At 34.6% G+C, this 18,446-nt stretch overlaps 1 protein-coding gene across 3 annotated transcripts in view; it reads right to left on the bottom strand.

The window, feature by feature from the left end:
• Nucleotides 1–18,446, bottom strand: part of LOC150103156 (AP-1 complex subunit gamma-1-like) — a 418,791-nt gene that overhangs the window by 225,040 nt on the left and 175,305 nt on the right. For all 3 annotated transcript variants that reach the window (XM_090398388.1, XM_090398390.1, XM_090398391.1), the window contains exons 8-9: nt 11,319–11,399; nt 4,969–5,067 (exon numbers count right to left, since the gene is read on the bottom strand). In XM_090398388.1, coding sequence (XP_090254514.1) covers nt 4,969–5,067; nt 11,319–11,399 — 180 coding nt within the window. The remainder of the gene's footprint in view (nt 1–4,968; nt 5,068–11,318; nt 11,400–18,446) is intronic.

Below are 18,446 nucleotides of genomic sequence, written 5' to 3'. Positions count from 1 at the left end.
CGTTTATTTGAAAAAAGCAAAATATTCAATTGCCACAAATAACTAAATCAAAACAAAAAATATATATATTTTGATTATTTAAATTAAGGGGATATTAAATCCCACATTGTTTTAAAACCGAATAAGAAACTCAAAAATATACATTTAAGTATATATTTTGATTTTAAGGGATGAAGCGTATATAAAAATTATCATTTTTTGTATCACTCATATTATATCCTGGGATTTCATTAGATCACCGCGTGTCGTAGTAACTAGATATGTGATGGCACATAAATACTGGGGAAAATGAACTAATGAATGGTTAGTTCTCCTGCTGTCTGTTTTAGTATTTCTCTGTTCAGTGTGACAAATATTTTGACATCTACAGATAAAATTAAAGCTTTTAAAGATAAAATAATGTGGAAGATAAAATTAAGCACCAACAATGTAGAAATGTTCCTTAAAGTTGCCTCCAAAAAATGTAAGAACACTGATCTGCAAAAGCTTATTTACAGTCATTTAACATCATTAGAAGAAAAAAATTGACCATTATTTTCCAGACATTTCAGTCAATTTATACGATTGGATTCGAAATCCATTTGTAGAGTCAACATCAGCAATGAGTGAGTTAAGTCTTATAGAAGCCGAAGAATTAATTGATATAAGTAACAATCGTACATTGAGATTGAAGCATTCATTCAGAAATGTGTCTGAATTCATTTTGGATAACAACTATGAAGGAGTACCCCAATATAGGATTCAAACACTTAACATCTTATTGCAATTTTCTACATCTTATTTGTATGAACTGGGTTTTTCTGCACTCGTAAATATTAAAACAAAGAAGAGAGAAAGACTAAAGGCCCTTGAAAATGAGATGAGAATATGTCTCTCGAAAACAAGGCCTAATATCAAAGAAATATGCAAACAACACCAGGCACGTATTTCACATTAAGTTCATATTTTATTATCTGAACTTTTATAATAGCTTTTGTTTTGTATGTTTTTAGGTTGTTTGAAAATAAACCAATTTAGTTTAAATAAAATCTGTTTTCTTTTAAACATGCTTTCCTTCATATCTTTAGTATCTGTAATATCAATTTATTTATGGGTTATATATGCGAGTTTTTCAAAATCAATTAATTGGCACTTTACTCTCTATAAAAAGCAAATAACACTAGGGATGCCGTGAAATTTATTTATTGATTTTAGTGTGCCGCCAGACAAAAAGTGAGAACCACTGATCCAGAGCATGGTCTGCAAGCCCTGAGTGGATTTACTGGTGAAACCGTATGCAGTCATTGTGTTCTGAAATTCTGATATTCACTGTCAGGCTGTTTGGACAGAATAGGACAATTTACAAGGGACCTGGTATACACCAGGAAGGTCTAGGGGGAGAGTGGTTGGTCTTTGGTAGAGCAAATAAGGGATGCCAACTTTTTATATGGTCTATAACAGGAATTCAGGTCATATTTTTTGAGGATATTGGTTATTTTCTCAGAGGTGCCCAGGATGTAGGGGGATGGTGATAGATTTAGTGTAATCTTTATTGTGGAGGGGGGGGGGGTGTTGTGGTTTACTGGTTTTAGTATTTTTTTGATTTTTTGGGGGTTGTAGCCATTGGCTAAGAGAGTGTTGAGGATGTGGTTTAGTTGAGTGGTTAGGGCATCGTGATCTGAGCAGATTAATTTTGCCCTGTTGAATACTGTTTTTATAACCCCATATTGTTGTGTGGTGGTGGTGGGGGGAAACTGCTGGTGAATGTATCTGCCTGTATGGGTGGGTTTTCTATAAACAGAGAAAACCAAAGAGCCATCAGACTGGCGAGTGATTAGAGTGCCTAGGAAGGGAAGGGTGTTGTTTTCCTCTCTTTCTAAGGTGAACTGGACTCTGGAGTGTTGGTTGTTTAAGTGTGTTAGGAAGGAGTGGAGTGTATCTGAGCCATGTGGCCAAATAGCGAACACATCATTCACGTACTGAAGCTGAAGTGGGTTTTTGTGGGGCAGAGTTTAAGGCTTTCTCTTCAAAGGTCTCCATAAAGAAGTTGGCCAAGGGTGGGGAAAGTGGTGAATCCATGGATGTCCCCTCTATCTGTTTGGAGAATTTTCCTTGCCAAACGAAATTGCCTAAGTTCATTGTGAATTGAATTAAGGCTGAGATATCGGGAGGAAACTTGGCTTGGATGAGGTCTAGGGTTTCCTTGAGTGGGACATTAGTGAATAGGGAGGAGACATCAAAACTGACCATTATGTCAGTGTGTTGGAGTGAGAGGTTTTCTATACTGGCTTTGAAGTGGGTTGAGTTTTTTTATGTGTGATGGTGTGTTGCCAGTATAGTGTGCGAGCGCTTTGGATAAATGTTTGGCTAATTTGTATGTGGGGGAATCAATGCAATCCAGTATGGGACGTAATGGCACATTTTGTTCATGTATTTTTGGAAGTCCATATGATCGGGAGGGTCTAGAGTTATAAGGTTTTAGTTTGTTAGTGACTTCCACAGGCCAAGAAATGACCTTCTTAAGGAGTCTGTGTAGAGTTCTAATCTGAGAGCTGGTAGGATTGTATTCAATAGGGAGGTAGGTGGTACGGACTAATACTGAAGCATTAAGCTTACCTGTGTAGTCCTTTTGGTTGAGAACCACAGTGGCGTTTCCCTTATCCACTTTGGTGTTTACTATTTTTTTTTTTTGTTTTTCTTCATTTCTAATAGAGCTGCATATTCGTCTTTGGATAAGTTGGTTTATGGACGTTTTGCTTTGGTGAGAACATCAGCTACATCCAGTCTGACGTTGTTGGCGATATGGTTAGAAAGGTTGCGAATCCCACATTCTATTTGGATCGTGATTTCCTTGGCAGGTATTCTTTTAGGAGCCAGGGTGAAATTGTGAACGTGTGAAAGTGCGGTGAGTGCTTCAGATTTAAAACTGCGGAAGAGAGGCTGACAACCATGTTGGGTGGTGGCTGTGGTAAGGAAGTAGAATTCTTCAAGTTCTCATATTTTTTCAAGTGCTGACTACGTATTTTTTCGAATTCTTTTGTTGCCGAAGCGCATGAGACGTCATAAAGAATCGTCCAAAGATCATGGCCGAGGGTAACTGAAAGCTCTTCTTCTAGCGCACATAAGGTTTTGTTTTCATCGGCAAGGAGAATGCGCGTCGCAGTGATTTGCTCTCTTAATAAGGCGAAACTAGTGCGGTTATAAATACGGAGAGCTTTCTGTGAAGTAAAACGGTGCTTCCATTTAACACAATTTGGGATTACCTTGTTATCCTGGCAGCGTTTTAGGAAGGTCAGACGATTTAGTTGTCTCGATATCTTCAACCTCTTATTGAGGTATTGGCGGCCCTTTCATGCGATGGAATCTCCGTGGATGATCAAAATTCTTGTAGCAAGGCTTATACATTGGTCATACATAACTGGTAATTAGCTTAAGAAATTAACAACACATATAACAGATATTAATTAAAGCAAACTTTAATGAATACCTTCAATATTTCGGCAATGTCACGTTGCCATCTTCAGGAACATACAAATATGGTATGTGTACGAAGGCACCAAAAGCAAATTAGGAAGAAGGCAAGAAACTAATATTGTTCCTAAAGTCCTAATGGTGCCCCCTAGGTGCCATTAGGACTTTAGGAAGCTAGAAGAAGAGCTTTCAGATACTCTCGGCCATGATCTTTGGATGATTCTTTATGACGTCTCATGAGCATCAGCAACAAAAGAATTCGAAAAAATACGTAGTCGGCACTTGAAAAACTATGAGAACTTGATAAATAATTCTACTTCCTTACCACAGCCACCACCCAACATGGTTGTCAACCTCTCTTCCGCAGTTTTGAAGCCTCAAGCACTCACCGCACTTTCACACGTTCAAAATTTCGTCCGAGCTCCTAAAAGAATACCTGCCAAGGAAATCATGATCGAAATAGAATATGGGATTCGCTACCTTTCTAACCATATCGCCAACAACGTCAGACTGGATGTAGCCAGTGTTCTCACCAAAGCAAAACCTCCAAAAACCAACTTATCCAAAGACGAATATGCAGTTCTACTAGAAATGAAGAAAAACAAAAAAAAATAATGTGTGTTTCATTTATAAGTTTAAATAATTCTTTCATTAAAATTTCTTTGGCTCACAAGTTTTCATTGTTTATCCTTCTGAAGAAACCGCTATCCCTATCTCATCCATGCTAAATTCAACTCACTTTACGAGATTTCGTGTTATGCAATTATTTCATAGAACCAATTAATCCAATAAAGCGAGGGACACCTGTACATCCTAAATTGAAAAGACCTTGGCTCTAAATTCTATCAAAGAGTATTATCACTATCTGCAGTAATATGCAGTAGCTCCTATGAAAATATAAAATTATTTTAATTTTTAGCAGACCACTATAAGTTATATGAGTAAAATCAAATTTAAACAATTTGATAGCAAAAAAATTCTTCATAAGGAATTTTATACATATTATTATTATTATTACGTGACACCCCAAGGAGGCCAAAGACTCATTGAGAGAGAGGGCACCTACTCTATAACTCTCCGTTTTCCCCACTCAACCCACCAACTACAGCAAACCACATCATCTACACCAATGCCATCTACTGCCCACCACCATCATTACTAGTATTTTCACAGACAATCACAAACATCCATGCCCATAAAATTCGAACCCACAGTCATTTGGCTGGAGAGCAGATATGCTAACCGCTCGACCAACCAGGCCAGCTCTCATTCCAGGTAATATCTCACATATTACTGAATACTGAAAAACTTCTATTATAAATAAATAAATAAATTTTACTATTATAAAGGATTAAAGATTTTAAGATTCAGCCTGATAAATATGTTATCAGTTGAATGAATCTCCCACGATGAGTCTGCCAACTCCATGGAGGACGTAATAATAATAAATAAATCCAGATATCTTGAAGTCATGTATGAAAAATTATGAATGCCTTCTATTTGTAAATTAAAATTTACCCTTAATCCACTTTCAGATTTTATATCCATGATAGAGAGAACAGTTTCGTAGAGGATTGCATTGCCTACATTTTTACTCGTCTCGGTATTTGTTGCTACCTGTAAAGATGGTGAAGAAATTAGGAATTGAGCTAGCCAAAAATAATTTCAAAATAAGTTCTAAATTCCAATATTTAAGATCATATGTTTAATGATAATCCCAACCATGGAAGGTTATAAACCTATTAGTATCTCAGTACTGTAGATGGGCTAAGGATAAGACAATTTGGTAGAGGTCATACATGGGAATTTTTCAAGCTACCTCAGGCATTCAAACACATTCACAAACTTCAATGTCTTAATGGGATTAGCAAATGTTAAACAATAAACCTTGGTCAAACTGAATATTATGATTAATATTAAATAGTAATATTAAATGTTTTCATTTAATTTTAAAGAAAATAATTAAATTAAATGTAAGGATATTAAATATCCTTTTTTTTTTTCAACTAAAATTAAAACTATAAAGTTCCAAAGTGACAGAGCAATAAGTTATATCTTAAATATGTGAAATCTCAATCAGCGTATAAGTGTATATTGACGATAGTCACTTCTGACATGGAAATGCCGTAGTATTGAGACAGCAATCTGTGCTCTTATAAGGTTTCTACACAGCCTATGAAGACAACCAAATAGTTCAAAACAGTTGTTATATCAGTGAAACCTTAATTAAATAAATTTTTTTGAGAAGAGCACACATTAAGCAGCTCAATACCTAGACAGCTATAATGTAGAGGGCGTTACTTTCAGAAGCTCTTTGTCACTTTCAAAATATTATGGGGGGGGGTGAATATATTTAACATAATTACTTTTAATAGGATTATTTAAGCAAATATAGCCAAAAGGCTCTTTAATCGAGATTCAATTAAAACGACAGTATGCTCTATACATTCTCCATGCTTTCTGCCCGCTAAAAAACTGTTTTCTTAATGATGTAAACTTTTATAAACTTAAAAAAGTAATTTATTTAAGCTTGCAAATTTACAAGCTTTGTATGTACTTCCTTTTTTATAAATTTTCAAAGTTAAAAAAAAATTAATTATTGTATCATAATAGTCATTATGCCCTACAAATCAGGAGCAGAAAAGCAACTATCTTTCAATGCCAAATCAGAAATAAAGGAGGGGAAAAAAATAAGAGTAAGAATAAGAGATTAACATACATGTAATCTAAAAGAAATATAACACATGAATTCAATTTTATAGTTAATTCCATATTCACATTTTATGTCTATCCAAAATGATGACATAAGGTATGCTCCAGCAGATGATTTTGATTACATGATATGAATGATGCTATGTATTATACTGATTATAATTATTATTTCCAATTAGAGTAACTGTTTCCTGAATAGTTTGGTTAGTTGGTCAGTTATTACACCAAAACAACTAAAAACCATGTTTCAACTCCAGTTGCAATGCTCTTATAAAAAACTTCTTTTCATTCTAGGTGAGATTTGAACCCTTTCCAATCAAAGAGCATTAGTATTACCAAATGAACTTCAGAGGCTCTACATACTAAAACAGAAAATCTGAAAAACCTGCCCACCGCTTAACATGTCTTTCATTTTGAAATTTACATTTAATATGGAAATCACCATCATATCAAAGTGTAAATCCTCAACTGTGGATATACCAGGTTTAAGAATATAAGTAGAGTTTCAAAATTTTAATAACTAAGATTTGATACTCGATTCATTAAGCAAGAAATCTGAATGATAAAATTTTTGACAATTACTCTGGCTTCACTACTTGGTGAAAGCATTGTCACAGATCTGCAAATATTGCATTATATAGCATAAGTCAATAGTAAGACATGCTGACTATAACTCTTCTTCTGATGTGTGTGCACTCCCCCCCCCCCAATGTGACCATTAAAGTCCTTCATTAAGAGTATAGCAGATGACAAGTGCAAAATGAGGCCATCAAGATCATCCCGGGAAATATCTACACTGGGTTCTAATTTTTTAGAAAATGACAACGTAAACTATATTATTAATTATAAAAACTTTAATAACCATATTTCAGAAATGTTACATATGTTACATTGCCATCTTCAGGGATCACAAAACAATGATATGTGCAGCTTACACTAAGCTTATGAGGCTAAAGAAAGGCAACTGAAGGACTTCTTAAGAAGGTTACCTCTTGGTCTTTGCAAGTGACTAACAGACTAAAACCTTTTAACTCTAGATCCCCCCCCCCACCCCAGATATATGGACTACAAAAATTCCATGAGCAAAATGTACCATTACGTCTTATTGTGGATGGCATTGTTTCTCCCACATACAAATTAGCCACACATTTAGCCAAAGTGTTCACACAATATACTGGCAAAACACCTTCACACATAAAAAACTCAGCCCACTTTAAAGCCAGTATAGAAAACCTCTCACTCCAATACACTGATATAATAGTCAGTTTTGATGTCTCCTCCTTAATGTCCCACTCAAAGACACCTTAGACCCCATCCAAGCCAACTTTCCTCCCGATATCTCAGCTCTATTTCAATTCACTATGAACTCAGGTTATTTCATTTGGCAAGGAAAATTCTACAAACAGATAGAGGAGACAGACATGAGTTCTCCACTCTCTATCCACCCCTGGCCAACTACTTTATGGAGACCTTTGAAAAAAAAGCATTATAAAATCTGCCCCACACAGACCAACTGTTTGGCTACCCTATGTGGATGATGTGTTTGCCATTTGGCCACATGGCCTGGATACACTCCACAATTTCTCAACACTCTTACACAATCAACACCCCAGGATCCAGTTTACTTGGAAAAGGAAACCAACAGTCTCCCTTTCCTAGATACTGATTATACACCAGCCTGATGGATCCCTAGTTTTCTCTGTTTATAAATTATAGGATCCTGCTGCATTGTACTGGATACTGTGTCACTAAATTCTTCAACTTCATCTTCGCTGCTGCTGGCTGGTGAATATATTTGTACTATTTTAATGGTTTTCTGTTCTGATGTTTGAACTACAATATACACGCTATCATATCTGATATTCCTGCATATTTAGTAACCTTGTTTGCTATACTTTTGTTTATAAGGAAAACTACTTCTCTCTGACATTATCTGGTCCTTTCTAGTAAAGCACATTTCCTGATTTTAGTGTTATTCAATCTTCCAATTTTATTTTCACTTCACTGAGTCCTATTATATCCCATTTCATTTTGTTTATTTTATATTCCAATTCCTCTACCTTTTCAGTGTCTGCTAATGTTCTTACATTGTATGTAACAATCATGAAATTTGTTTTCTTGCACTTACTTTTATTATTTTGCTTCAGAATAGCATATCCAGTCTGACAGCTCCGTTTCTCTACTGAATTAGGTTCTCTTAGAAGATGAACTAGGTTCTCCAGGGATTGTAAAGCCCAGCGATGCCAGATATTGTGGGCTCATTCTTCTATGTAACATATTCATAGTTTTAATGGAGGGAGGATAGTCTTTTCTCAATGATGAACTGGCTTGGGAGAGGATTGGCAGTAACTAGGGCTGTGGAATGATATCACTGATGTTATTGCTCTTGCTGCAGCTGTCTCCACTCCATGGGGTAGCTTCCCAACAGAACTGTTGGGAAGCTGCTCCTCTGGAGTACCATCGCATGCAGTTGGAATCTCTGGTTCCTCAGTATTGACCTTTCCAGCTTGGGAGGTCGTAATGGTAGACTACTCTACCGCCAGAATAGTTCAATGCATCCTTGAAACAAGCAGGCCTCTTCTACCATGTCAAGGTGAGGATTCCAGCAAAGGGATTATACAATATACCGTATATGTCGGCATATAGGATGACTGGCGTATAAGACGAGGCCTAAATTTTAGGCTATTTTTAGATTTTAAGCTTATGTCAGTTGTATAAGACGACCCCCAATTTCTTCTTTCTTGTATTAATGCAACGTTAGGTTTTGTTGCTATATCCATTATTTTTATATCTATGCACATCTGTTATTGTTTGCATAGCATAGATTTAGTATTTAAGCGAATTACCCTAATTAAAAGTAATTACCCCCAATTTTAATTTATTATTAATTTTGCATTTTTTTTAAATTTTAGGATTATTAAAATTGTTATCATTTAAAATCATGGAACCAGCAACAAAACGAAGAAAGTATGAAGCTCAATTTAAAATAAGGGTAATTGAAATGGCAAAGCAAACTAATAACTGTGCTGCTGCAAGAAAGTTTGACATAACCGAGAAAATGGTAAGAGAATAGAGGAAGAAAGAAGATATTTAAGAAAAAATTGCCAAAGAAAAAAATATGCGATGAGAACAGGGATCACCCAATGGCTGCAACTGGAAAATCACGGTGCAGAATGGGTATTCGAACAAAGGCAGAATGGTTATCTTGTTACAAGAAATATGATTAGAGCATATGCACTAAAATGGTCAAGATTGAATCTGGATGAAAGTATAGAATTTCAAGCTACTTCAGGATGGTGTAATCGTTTTATGAACAGACAAAATCTGGTAATACGACAAAAAACGAAAAATTGCTCAAAAACTACCAGCAGATCTTGACACAAACTTACCAGTTTCCATAAATTTATTATTCAGTTCAAACAAGAACATAAATTTCTATTGTCAAATATTGGAAATATGGATGAAACTCCTATGAGCTTTGATATGATAAGCAATAAAACAGTGGAGTCTAAAGGTAGTAAGAGTGTGCTAGTTCGAAGTACAGGTCATGAAAAAAAAACAAGGTTTACGGTTGTATTGTCATGTTTGGCTGATGGAACCAAATTAAAACCAATGATCATCTTCAAATGTAAAACTAAACTAAGATAAAATTTCCTTCGGGCGTTTTTGTACATTTTCACAAAAAAGGATGGATGGATGAAACGCCGCGAAATTATGGATAAATAATGTGTGAAACACGCGTTTTTTCTTCACATTTCTTCATTATACCAGGTAGTATAATGAAGAAATGCTGTTTATTAGTATGGGATATGTTTTGTAGTCATTTAACTGAGAATACTAAGTCTTAGAAAAAAATAATACAAAAATTGCTGTTATACCAGGTCGTTTAACTTCTATATTGCAACCCATTTAAAGATCACAAGCAAGAAGAGTGGAATAATTGGATGTTGACTGGCGAAAAATCATTTACAAACAGAGGATCTATCCGTGCTGCATCACTTGATACGTTGTGCAATTTTGTGATCAAAGCATGGAATAAAGTAAAAGTAGAGACTGTAATAAAATCATTTAAAAAGTGTGGTATCTCTAATCTTATGGATGGTAAGGAAGATGATCTAGTGTAGGACACTGATGACGATGAAAACTAAATCAATTCACCGGATTCGAACTGGGATCCATATGACGATCATTTAAACAATGAATCTGAAGAACTATTTTCAACAGATGAAGAAAATTAACATGAAAATTGAGGTTAATAATTATTATTTGTTTTTTAAGACTAACATTTATTGTAATATTTTAAATACATTTATGTAACAAAAAATTAATCTGATTTGTTTATACACACTGCCTATTTTCTTATATAACGATGTATTACCTAAATGTTCATTCAAGAAATTAAGCTTCCCTTTTTATGCTTGCCGTATAAGACAACCCATGATTTTGAGAGGTTTTTCTGTAGATTTGAGAGTCGTCTTATATGCCGACATATACAGTAATTTCTTGTGAAGTATAATTTACTTGGTAACCAATGAAAAACTTTTTACAACTATCTCTGATCCTGAGGATTTTAATATTAATTAATATTAAAGTGATGTACCTTTTTTTATGATTTATATATTGAAAACATACGACTTCTGCATTAAGTCAACCTCAGTATCTTTTTGGGTCTAGCTTCCACTGATGAAACCACAATCAAGGTTGAAACCAGTCTGTAAAATGATACTTCCCATAATGCACAGCAATATACTCATCTGAAAAGTGTGCTTTGCACTGCGGGATACTAAGACAATTGATGCAAAGCAAGTGCCTTCTATATACAAGTAGTCTAATCATGAAGATACTTCACATTGTTTACACATAACTTGGATAAAGGATTAAACAAGAATATAATTTCTCATCAAATATAATTTACTTTGTAACCAAGTGAAAAAAACCTTTCAGCAAGGAAATCTTAGTTATCTTAATAAATATTGTCTATATTGTCTTAATAAAATCATTTGTTCATTAAAAGAACAAAAATTTTATGTGAAGGCATATGATCTTGCAATATGACATTCATATTCATAGAACTTAATTCCACATAGAGGGTTTTTAATTTCATATCAGTGGATATTAATTTGAATTATATATTAAGAAAGAGTGAAAAGAAATACCTGAGCTAAGATATCATTCATTGTTTCACTTGCATCTGGATCATTCTTCCCTAGAAGTCTTAATAATCGCAATATTTTTACCTGAAATGAAAAATAAAAAATAAATAAAAAATTTGACCTCAAATTATAACAAAGTGAATTTAATTTTAAATTATTTTTCAATGTTAATACAAATCAGAAGTTATTCATAAATAAAAAGATGGTCATGATAGTATTGATAATTTAAAAGATTAACGCTTTATGATATAGCTCTTCAGCATTTCAATAAAAGATCATGTAACAGACTTTTAGAGTCAAAAGGAGACAATGTAAAAAAACTACAAGACAACAATATTCTATGAAAATATCAACTAGAACTAGATAAAAATCTGAAGGAACTACCAAAACAGAATATAAACATCGAAGAACATAGGTGCAAATTAAAGGAAATAATATTAAATTCAGCAGAAAAAACAATAGGTTACACAGAAAGAGGAGCAAAAAGGATCGGATCTCGAATGAAGTAAAAAGGTTAAGCGATCAAAGGAAAAGTATGAAACTAAAACAGAACTATAACAGAAATGAATATAATAAATTAACCAGAGAAATTAGAAAACTAGTTAAAAGAGACAAGAATAACTGGGTAGAAGAAAAATGCAAAATGGCAGAAAAGCTATCAAAAGAAAATAACCTTCATGGATTATATAAACAAATAGACCATATTAGTAAGACATGGACAACAAAAATTATAATGATCAAAAACAAAGAGGGACAACTAATTGAAAGTAAAACAAAACGAATGGCCAGATGGGAAGAATACTTCAAAGATTTATATAATAAAAACAGCTCCCAGGATATTACGATTCCAGCCACTGAAATGGGAGAGGAAACAAATATCTTTACCAAAGAAATAACAGCACACAACATAGAAAAATTCAAAACTAGGAAAGCACCTGACATTGATCAAATACATGCAGAATTCGTAAAAGCAGGAAAGGAACTGATTTTTTGTAGATCTAATAAATAATTTGGTCCAATCTACTGATTGGACCAAATTAGTCATAACTCCAATATACAAAAAAGGAGATAAAACAGAATGCAATAATTACAGAAGCATTAGCCCCTCAGTATTCCAAGTAAGGTTTTTACGAAAGTACTCCAAAAAACAAATTAAGCCATATGTAGAACTGGCACTAGGAGAAGAACAAGCCAGTTTCAGACCAGGGCGAAGCACAATTGATCAACTATTCACCTTAAGACAGCCAATAGAAAAGACACTAGAGTACAACCAAAGTTGCTACATAAATTTCATAGACTTTCGGCGGGCATTTGATTCAATCCGTAGAAGAGAACTATGACAGAATTTGGAATTCCCAACAAAACCATAAGAATAATAAAGAATCTGTATGAGATATCTGAAAGTGCAGTACGAATGGAGGACACCTTAACCAACTGGTTCCACACAGAGCGGAGTAAGACAGGGATGCAATCTGTCACCAGACCTGTTCAATCTTACACTGGAAGAAGCAACCAATAAGGCCTTAAACAATGAAGACTCAAGAATCAAAATATATGGGGAAAATGTGACAAATTTAAAATTTGCAGATGACATTGCTTTACTTGCAAGCACAGAAGAAAACCTACAGCGAATTTCTGATAAAATAAAGGAGGAGTGTATAAAATCTGGATTAAACATAAATTAGACAAAATAAAAATTATGCAATAGGAAAAAGAAGCACCAATCTGAAAATTGAAATTGATAGTAAGAATCTAGAGCAGGTAGAAAATTTCACCTACCTTGGAGGAGTTATTGAGTACAATGGCGAAATTATAAAAGATATAAACAGACGAATCAGTCAAGCATCCCAAACTTTTGGACGACTTAATAAAATATGGAAGTCAAGAGACATCAAACAAGTAACAAAAGTAAGAATCTATGAAACAATGGTCCTCCCAATACTCCTCTATGGAAATGAATACTGGAAGGCTGAAGAGAAAAAAATATTAGTTATTGAAATGGGTTGGCTAAGAAGATTACTTGAAGTATCTCTGCTGGATCAACTAAGAAATGAAGACATAAGGAAAAAAAGACTAAAACAAGAAATAATAATAGACAAAATCCAAGAAAGAAGACTGCGATGGTTAGGCTATGTGACCAGAATGGGAACAGAAAGACTACCATCTAAAGCCCTGAATACAACGATGGAAGGTAAAAGATCCAAAGGACGGCCCAGAATTAGATGGATGGACAAAATAAAAGAGGACCTGAAAACCAAGTCACAAAAAGCGACACCAAACTGGACAAAATTGTTCGGACTCTCCCGGGACAGACAGAAGTGGAAAGAGTTCATTAGGCCTCATCATCATCCACATAGATGATGGAAGAGAGAAGAAGAAGAGACTTTCTTCTTTTCATCTACTGTACATAAGAGTTTCGACTGAAAACAAACTTTTCGTATCATACCCAAACTTGAAATCTGTCAAATTTCAGTAATTCATCACACATTGATCTTCTAGCACCTATTTCACAATCACAAAATAATGTAATCATTATTTAAATCATATAAACATCATATAAAGATCATCAGATTATATCCGGATTATGGGATTTAGATTATGAGGACAGATTGGGAGTATGTGGATTGCAGACTCTGGTTAACAAGAGAAAGATGGGTGATATGATAGAGGTCTATAAATTTTTGAATGGGTGTTACAGCATTTCAAATGATGAAATTTTTCATTATGTGGAAGGCAGGAAGAAAACACAGGGGCATCCATGGAAGTTAAGGTTGTTCTCAGTCAAGAAAGGGGTAAGAGCTAGGTTTTTCTCCCAGAGAGCAGTGAGTGAGTGGAATAATTTGCCCTTAGGGGGTAGTGAGTGCATCTAGTGTAAATGAATTTAAGGGAAGGTATGATAGCTGGGTTGGGCAATTTATAGCCTCCTCGATGAGTCCTACACTCCCAGGAGGACTCAGATAATGATAATAATAATAATTAATCATGATGTGTGGAGAGAAAATTAACAAACCTCACCTGAAAAGAAGGAATTAAATTATCTTGATAGAAACACTTCAGGCATATTCAGGCAATGACAATCAAGGAAAAGAAGGAGTAGCCATAGTATTCAACACAAAATACAAGGCTAATCTTCTTGAATGGCAGTCAGTCTCAAGTAGAGTAATGTGGGCAAATATGAGAATGGGGAACTAGACAATGAGACTTATTTGTGCCTATGGTCCCACAGAAGGTTCTACTAAGGTAGAAGTGGAGGAATTTTTTGAACACTTTAGAAAAAGCAACTGACACAATGAAAAAGGAAAAGTTGGTCCTTGTTGGGGATCTAAATAGCAGAGTAGGAAATGATTGTGAGACATACAAAAATATTTTGGGAAAATTTGGAGAAAAGTGCAAAGCTAATAATAATGGCAAATATCTGTTGGATTTCTGCTCAGGACATGGACTGGTTATTACTAACACCATGTTCCAACATAAAAATGTGCACAAATTCACATGGAGAGAAGAGGCAAGGAATAAGAAAAGTCTCATTGACTATGTTATTGTTGATAGTGATGTTTTCTCCCTGGTGCAGGACACCAGAGTGTACAGAGGATTTGAAATTGGAAGTGATCACTATTTAGTCTTGAGCAGGATAAAATTGAATTTCATATTGAAAAGAATAACGTGTAAGAAAGTTTTAAAGCGAATAAAAGTTGAGCAGCTCTCAGATGTGAGCTGTAGACTAAAATACACAAAGATTATTGAAGAAAATATGAAAGAGTTTGAGAACAGGAATCAAACCTTGGAGATTCAGTGACAAACTCTTAAGAAAACATTGATTGATTCAGCCAGAGAGGCATGTGGTGAAGTTGTCTGTAAGGATAAAAAAATCAGAACTCCCTGGTGGACACAGGAAGTTAAAGAGGCAGTGAAGGAAAAGAAGAAAGCATACCAAAAGTTCCTGTCAAATAAGTCAGCTTGTGCTCTTAGAGAATATAGAGACAAATGCAAGAATGCTAAAAACTGTGTAAAACTAGCTAAACAAAAGTCATGGGAGGACTTTGGCAAGAATATAGAAAATAAATATCAAGAAGGTGGCAAAATATTCTGGAGGTTGTTGAAGAAGCTTAAGAATGGAGGAAAGAGTGCTATAAAAGGAATTAGAGATGATAAAGGTGACATGAAAACGGGAGAAAAAGATATCCTTGAAGTATGGAGTAATTACTTTGAAAAACTGCTAAATGAAACAAGCAGTGATGTCAGCACAGTGGTAAAAGACATTGACCAGGCATGCAGTCAGGAATACATATCCATACTTGAAGTAGAAAAAGCCATCAAAGGCTTGAAATGTGGAAAGGCAGCAGGAGTAGAGGATATTCGACCAGAAATGCTGAAGTATGGTGGTATAAGAGTCTTACAGTGGCTGCACTGCATAGTTCAGAAAGCCTGGACAGAGGGACGAATTCCCGATGATTGGAGTAGAGCTCTCATAGTACCCATATATAAAAAGGGAAATAAAACTGCATGTGAGAATTACAGAGGTATTTCCCTACTGAGTGTTCCTGGCAAGATCTATGCAAGTATACTTGAGAAACGGTTGAGAAGAATTGTGGAAGAAAAGCTTGGTGAAGAACAAGCTGGATTCAGGACAAATAGAGGCTGTCAGGATCAGATCTTCACCTTACGACAAATAGTCGAGAAAGCATGGGAATATAACAAAGATCTGTATTTAAGTTTTGTCGATCTGGAAAAGGCATATGACAAGGTGCCAAGAGAGAAGCTATTCAATACGCTGCAGTTATATGGTGTCAATGGGGCATTATATCAAGCAATACTTAGTCTTTATTTGAGTTGTAAGTCAGCAGTTAGAATTGAAGGAAGTACAGGAAGATGGTTTAATGTTAAATCTGGTGCGAGACAAGGATGTACATTATCCCCTCTGTTATTCATTATCTATATGGATCAAATTATGAAGGAAAGTGGTATTAAACATGATATCAAAATTGGAGATGTTAATGTCAGCTCTTTGCTTTATGCAGATGATGTTATACTTCTAAATAAATCCGCTACAAGTCTGCAAGATTCTCTGACTAAATTGAACAGCTGTTGTAATAGATATGGTATGAAGGTCAGCAATAAAAAGACAAAGACAATGAAAATAGGCAGAATCATTGAAAATGTCAACTGTGTTGTGAATGGAGAACCTGTGGAACAAGTAAAACATTTCAGCTATTTAGGCACGATTTTTAGTGAAGATGGTAAATTAAATATAGAAATACACAACAGAATCAGCAAAGCCGGTATGGTGGGAAGTCAATTGAATAAATTCATATGGAATAAGAGAGAAATTAGTCGGAACACTAAATTAGCTGTATACAAGACAGTGTTCAAACCAGTTTTAACTTATGGATCCGAGAGCTGGGTCAGAAGTAAAACACTTGACCAAAGACTAGAGACCACAGATATGAGAGTCCTGAGAAAGATTATAGGCATGAACAGATGGCATCAATGGCAGTATCATATTAAAAACGAGGATATTAGGAAAGAACTTGGCATTGTCAGCATCCAGGAATGCGTTAGCAGAGCTAATCTCAGGTGGTATGGTCACTTAAACAGAATGGGCGAGGAAAGATTAGCAAAACAAGTGTTCTCTGCCAGGTTTGCAGCAAAACGACCCAGAGGAAGACCAAGATATAGGTGGATTGATACGGTACAAAGTGCCTTACACGATAGAAATATAAGATCTGATAATGTTGGAGTGATGACAAGTAACAGGCTGATTTGGAGGAAAATTGTAGATAGGAAATTAATAATGATGTAATTTTTTTTTTCATGTAGTACTATCATATCCTGTACACCCCTTGAGGGTACATGGCAGGAATTTGATGATGATGATAGAAACACGAATTTATCTAAACAATCTGAACCTACTTGGATGTTATCAACAATGGAACTTATTAGTTCCAGAAACAAAAATTTGTTTTTAAGATCCTTCTTTTACATTTTGAGACAAAGAACAGAATTTTTTGCTGCCATAATATAGAAGGCACTTTTTTTTTTTTTTTTTTTTTTTTTAAGAAATTAACAAGTTCATGGGCCAAAAGATGAGTAATATTTCTGGACTCTTCCAAAGCAACCTTATTACATTATCAACAATTTTATGCTTTGTATCCTTTCTTTCTATTAGTGTTGAACGGTGATCAGCATTCATTTTAGAAATTATGGACTTTACAACCGTGTTATAAATAACTCTTAATTTCCTGACGTTTCGATCTTCATATTAAGATCATCATCTGGAGTATATACAAATATACAAGGACATGCTGAGTTACATTACACACAGTAAGCTAAAGAAACAATGATTTAATCACCGGTTATTCTACTGGCATGACCTCTAGTGAAAAAAAAAAACTAATTAATTATTTTGAAACTACATCAAAGCTAAATTCTATTTAAGATAACATGGGAAAATATTCTTTCTTATAGTCTTCTTTCAGTAACAATGATGTCCTATTTTTTAACATTGCAATTGTTATTTTAGATTCCAAATTGCCTACAGTTCTGTTTATAGTTAACTCTTAGAGAGAAAGGTTCCATGGGTAGAATATGTGCCTTCCATATGCTTGGGATTTTTAGACCATCATTATTGTTCAGATTGAGGTGGTTGATAAGAATCTCACAGACTTCCTTAAATTTGCATTCGTACCATGTTTTAGTGTGATGTAAACAACTGGTGCTTTTCCAGTCAATTCTATGTAAAGTGTTCAGGGCATAATCAGAAAGGCCAGCTTCACAAAAACATAGTTATTATATTTACAGTGATACCCCAAAGTTATGCAGTAGGTGGGGCCAACGAAAAGCACGTAAGTCAAATTTGCGTAACTCGGGGTATAATTTTGCACGTAATTTATGTATAAAAACATACAATTGGGACCAAAGGTTTACAAAAATATCTATATTTTTTAAGAAATATAATCATAATTGTAGTTTTTCGTACATAAAAAAAAAAGTTATTTTGATGTCGATGGTTTCATAAAATCTAATAGATTCGTCTGACGGCATAATGTCTTTTTCTTGTCACGCGAAATTTCTTCATAGCAAGCCAGTGATTTTTTTATTCCTTGCCTTGTGGCTACAATTCGTTTCTCGTTA

Source organism: Typopeltis vanoorti, chromosome 9 (assembly GCF_054136105.1).
Source record: "Typopeltis vanoorti isolate ZY-2024b chromosome 9, IOZ_Tvanoo_1.0, whole genome shotgun sequence".
NCBI lineage: Eukaryota > Metazoa > Arthropoda > Arachnida > Uropygi > Thelyphonidae > Typopeltis > Typopeltis vanoorti.
This window is presented reverse-complemented; position numbering and strand designations above follow the sequence as displayed.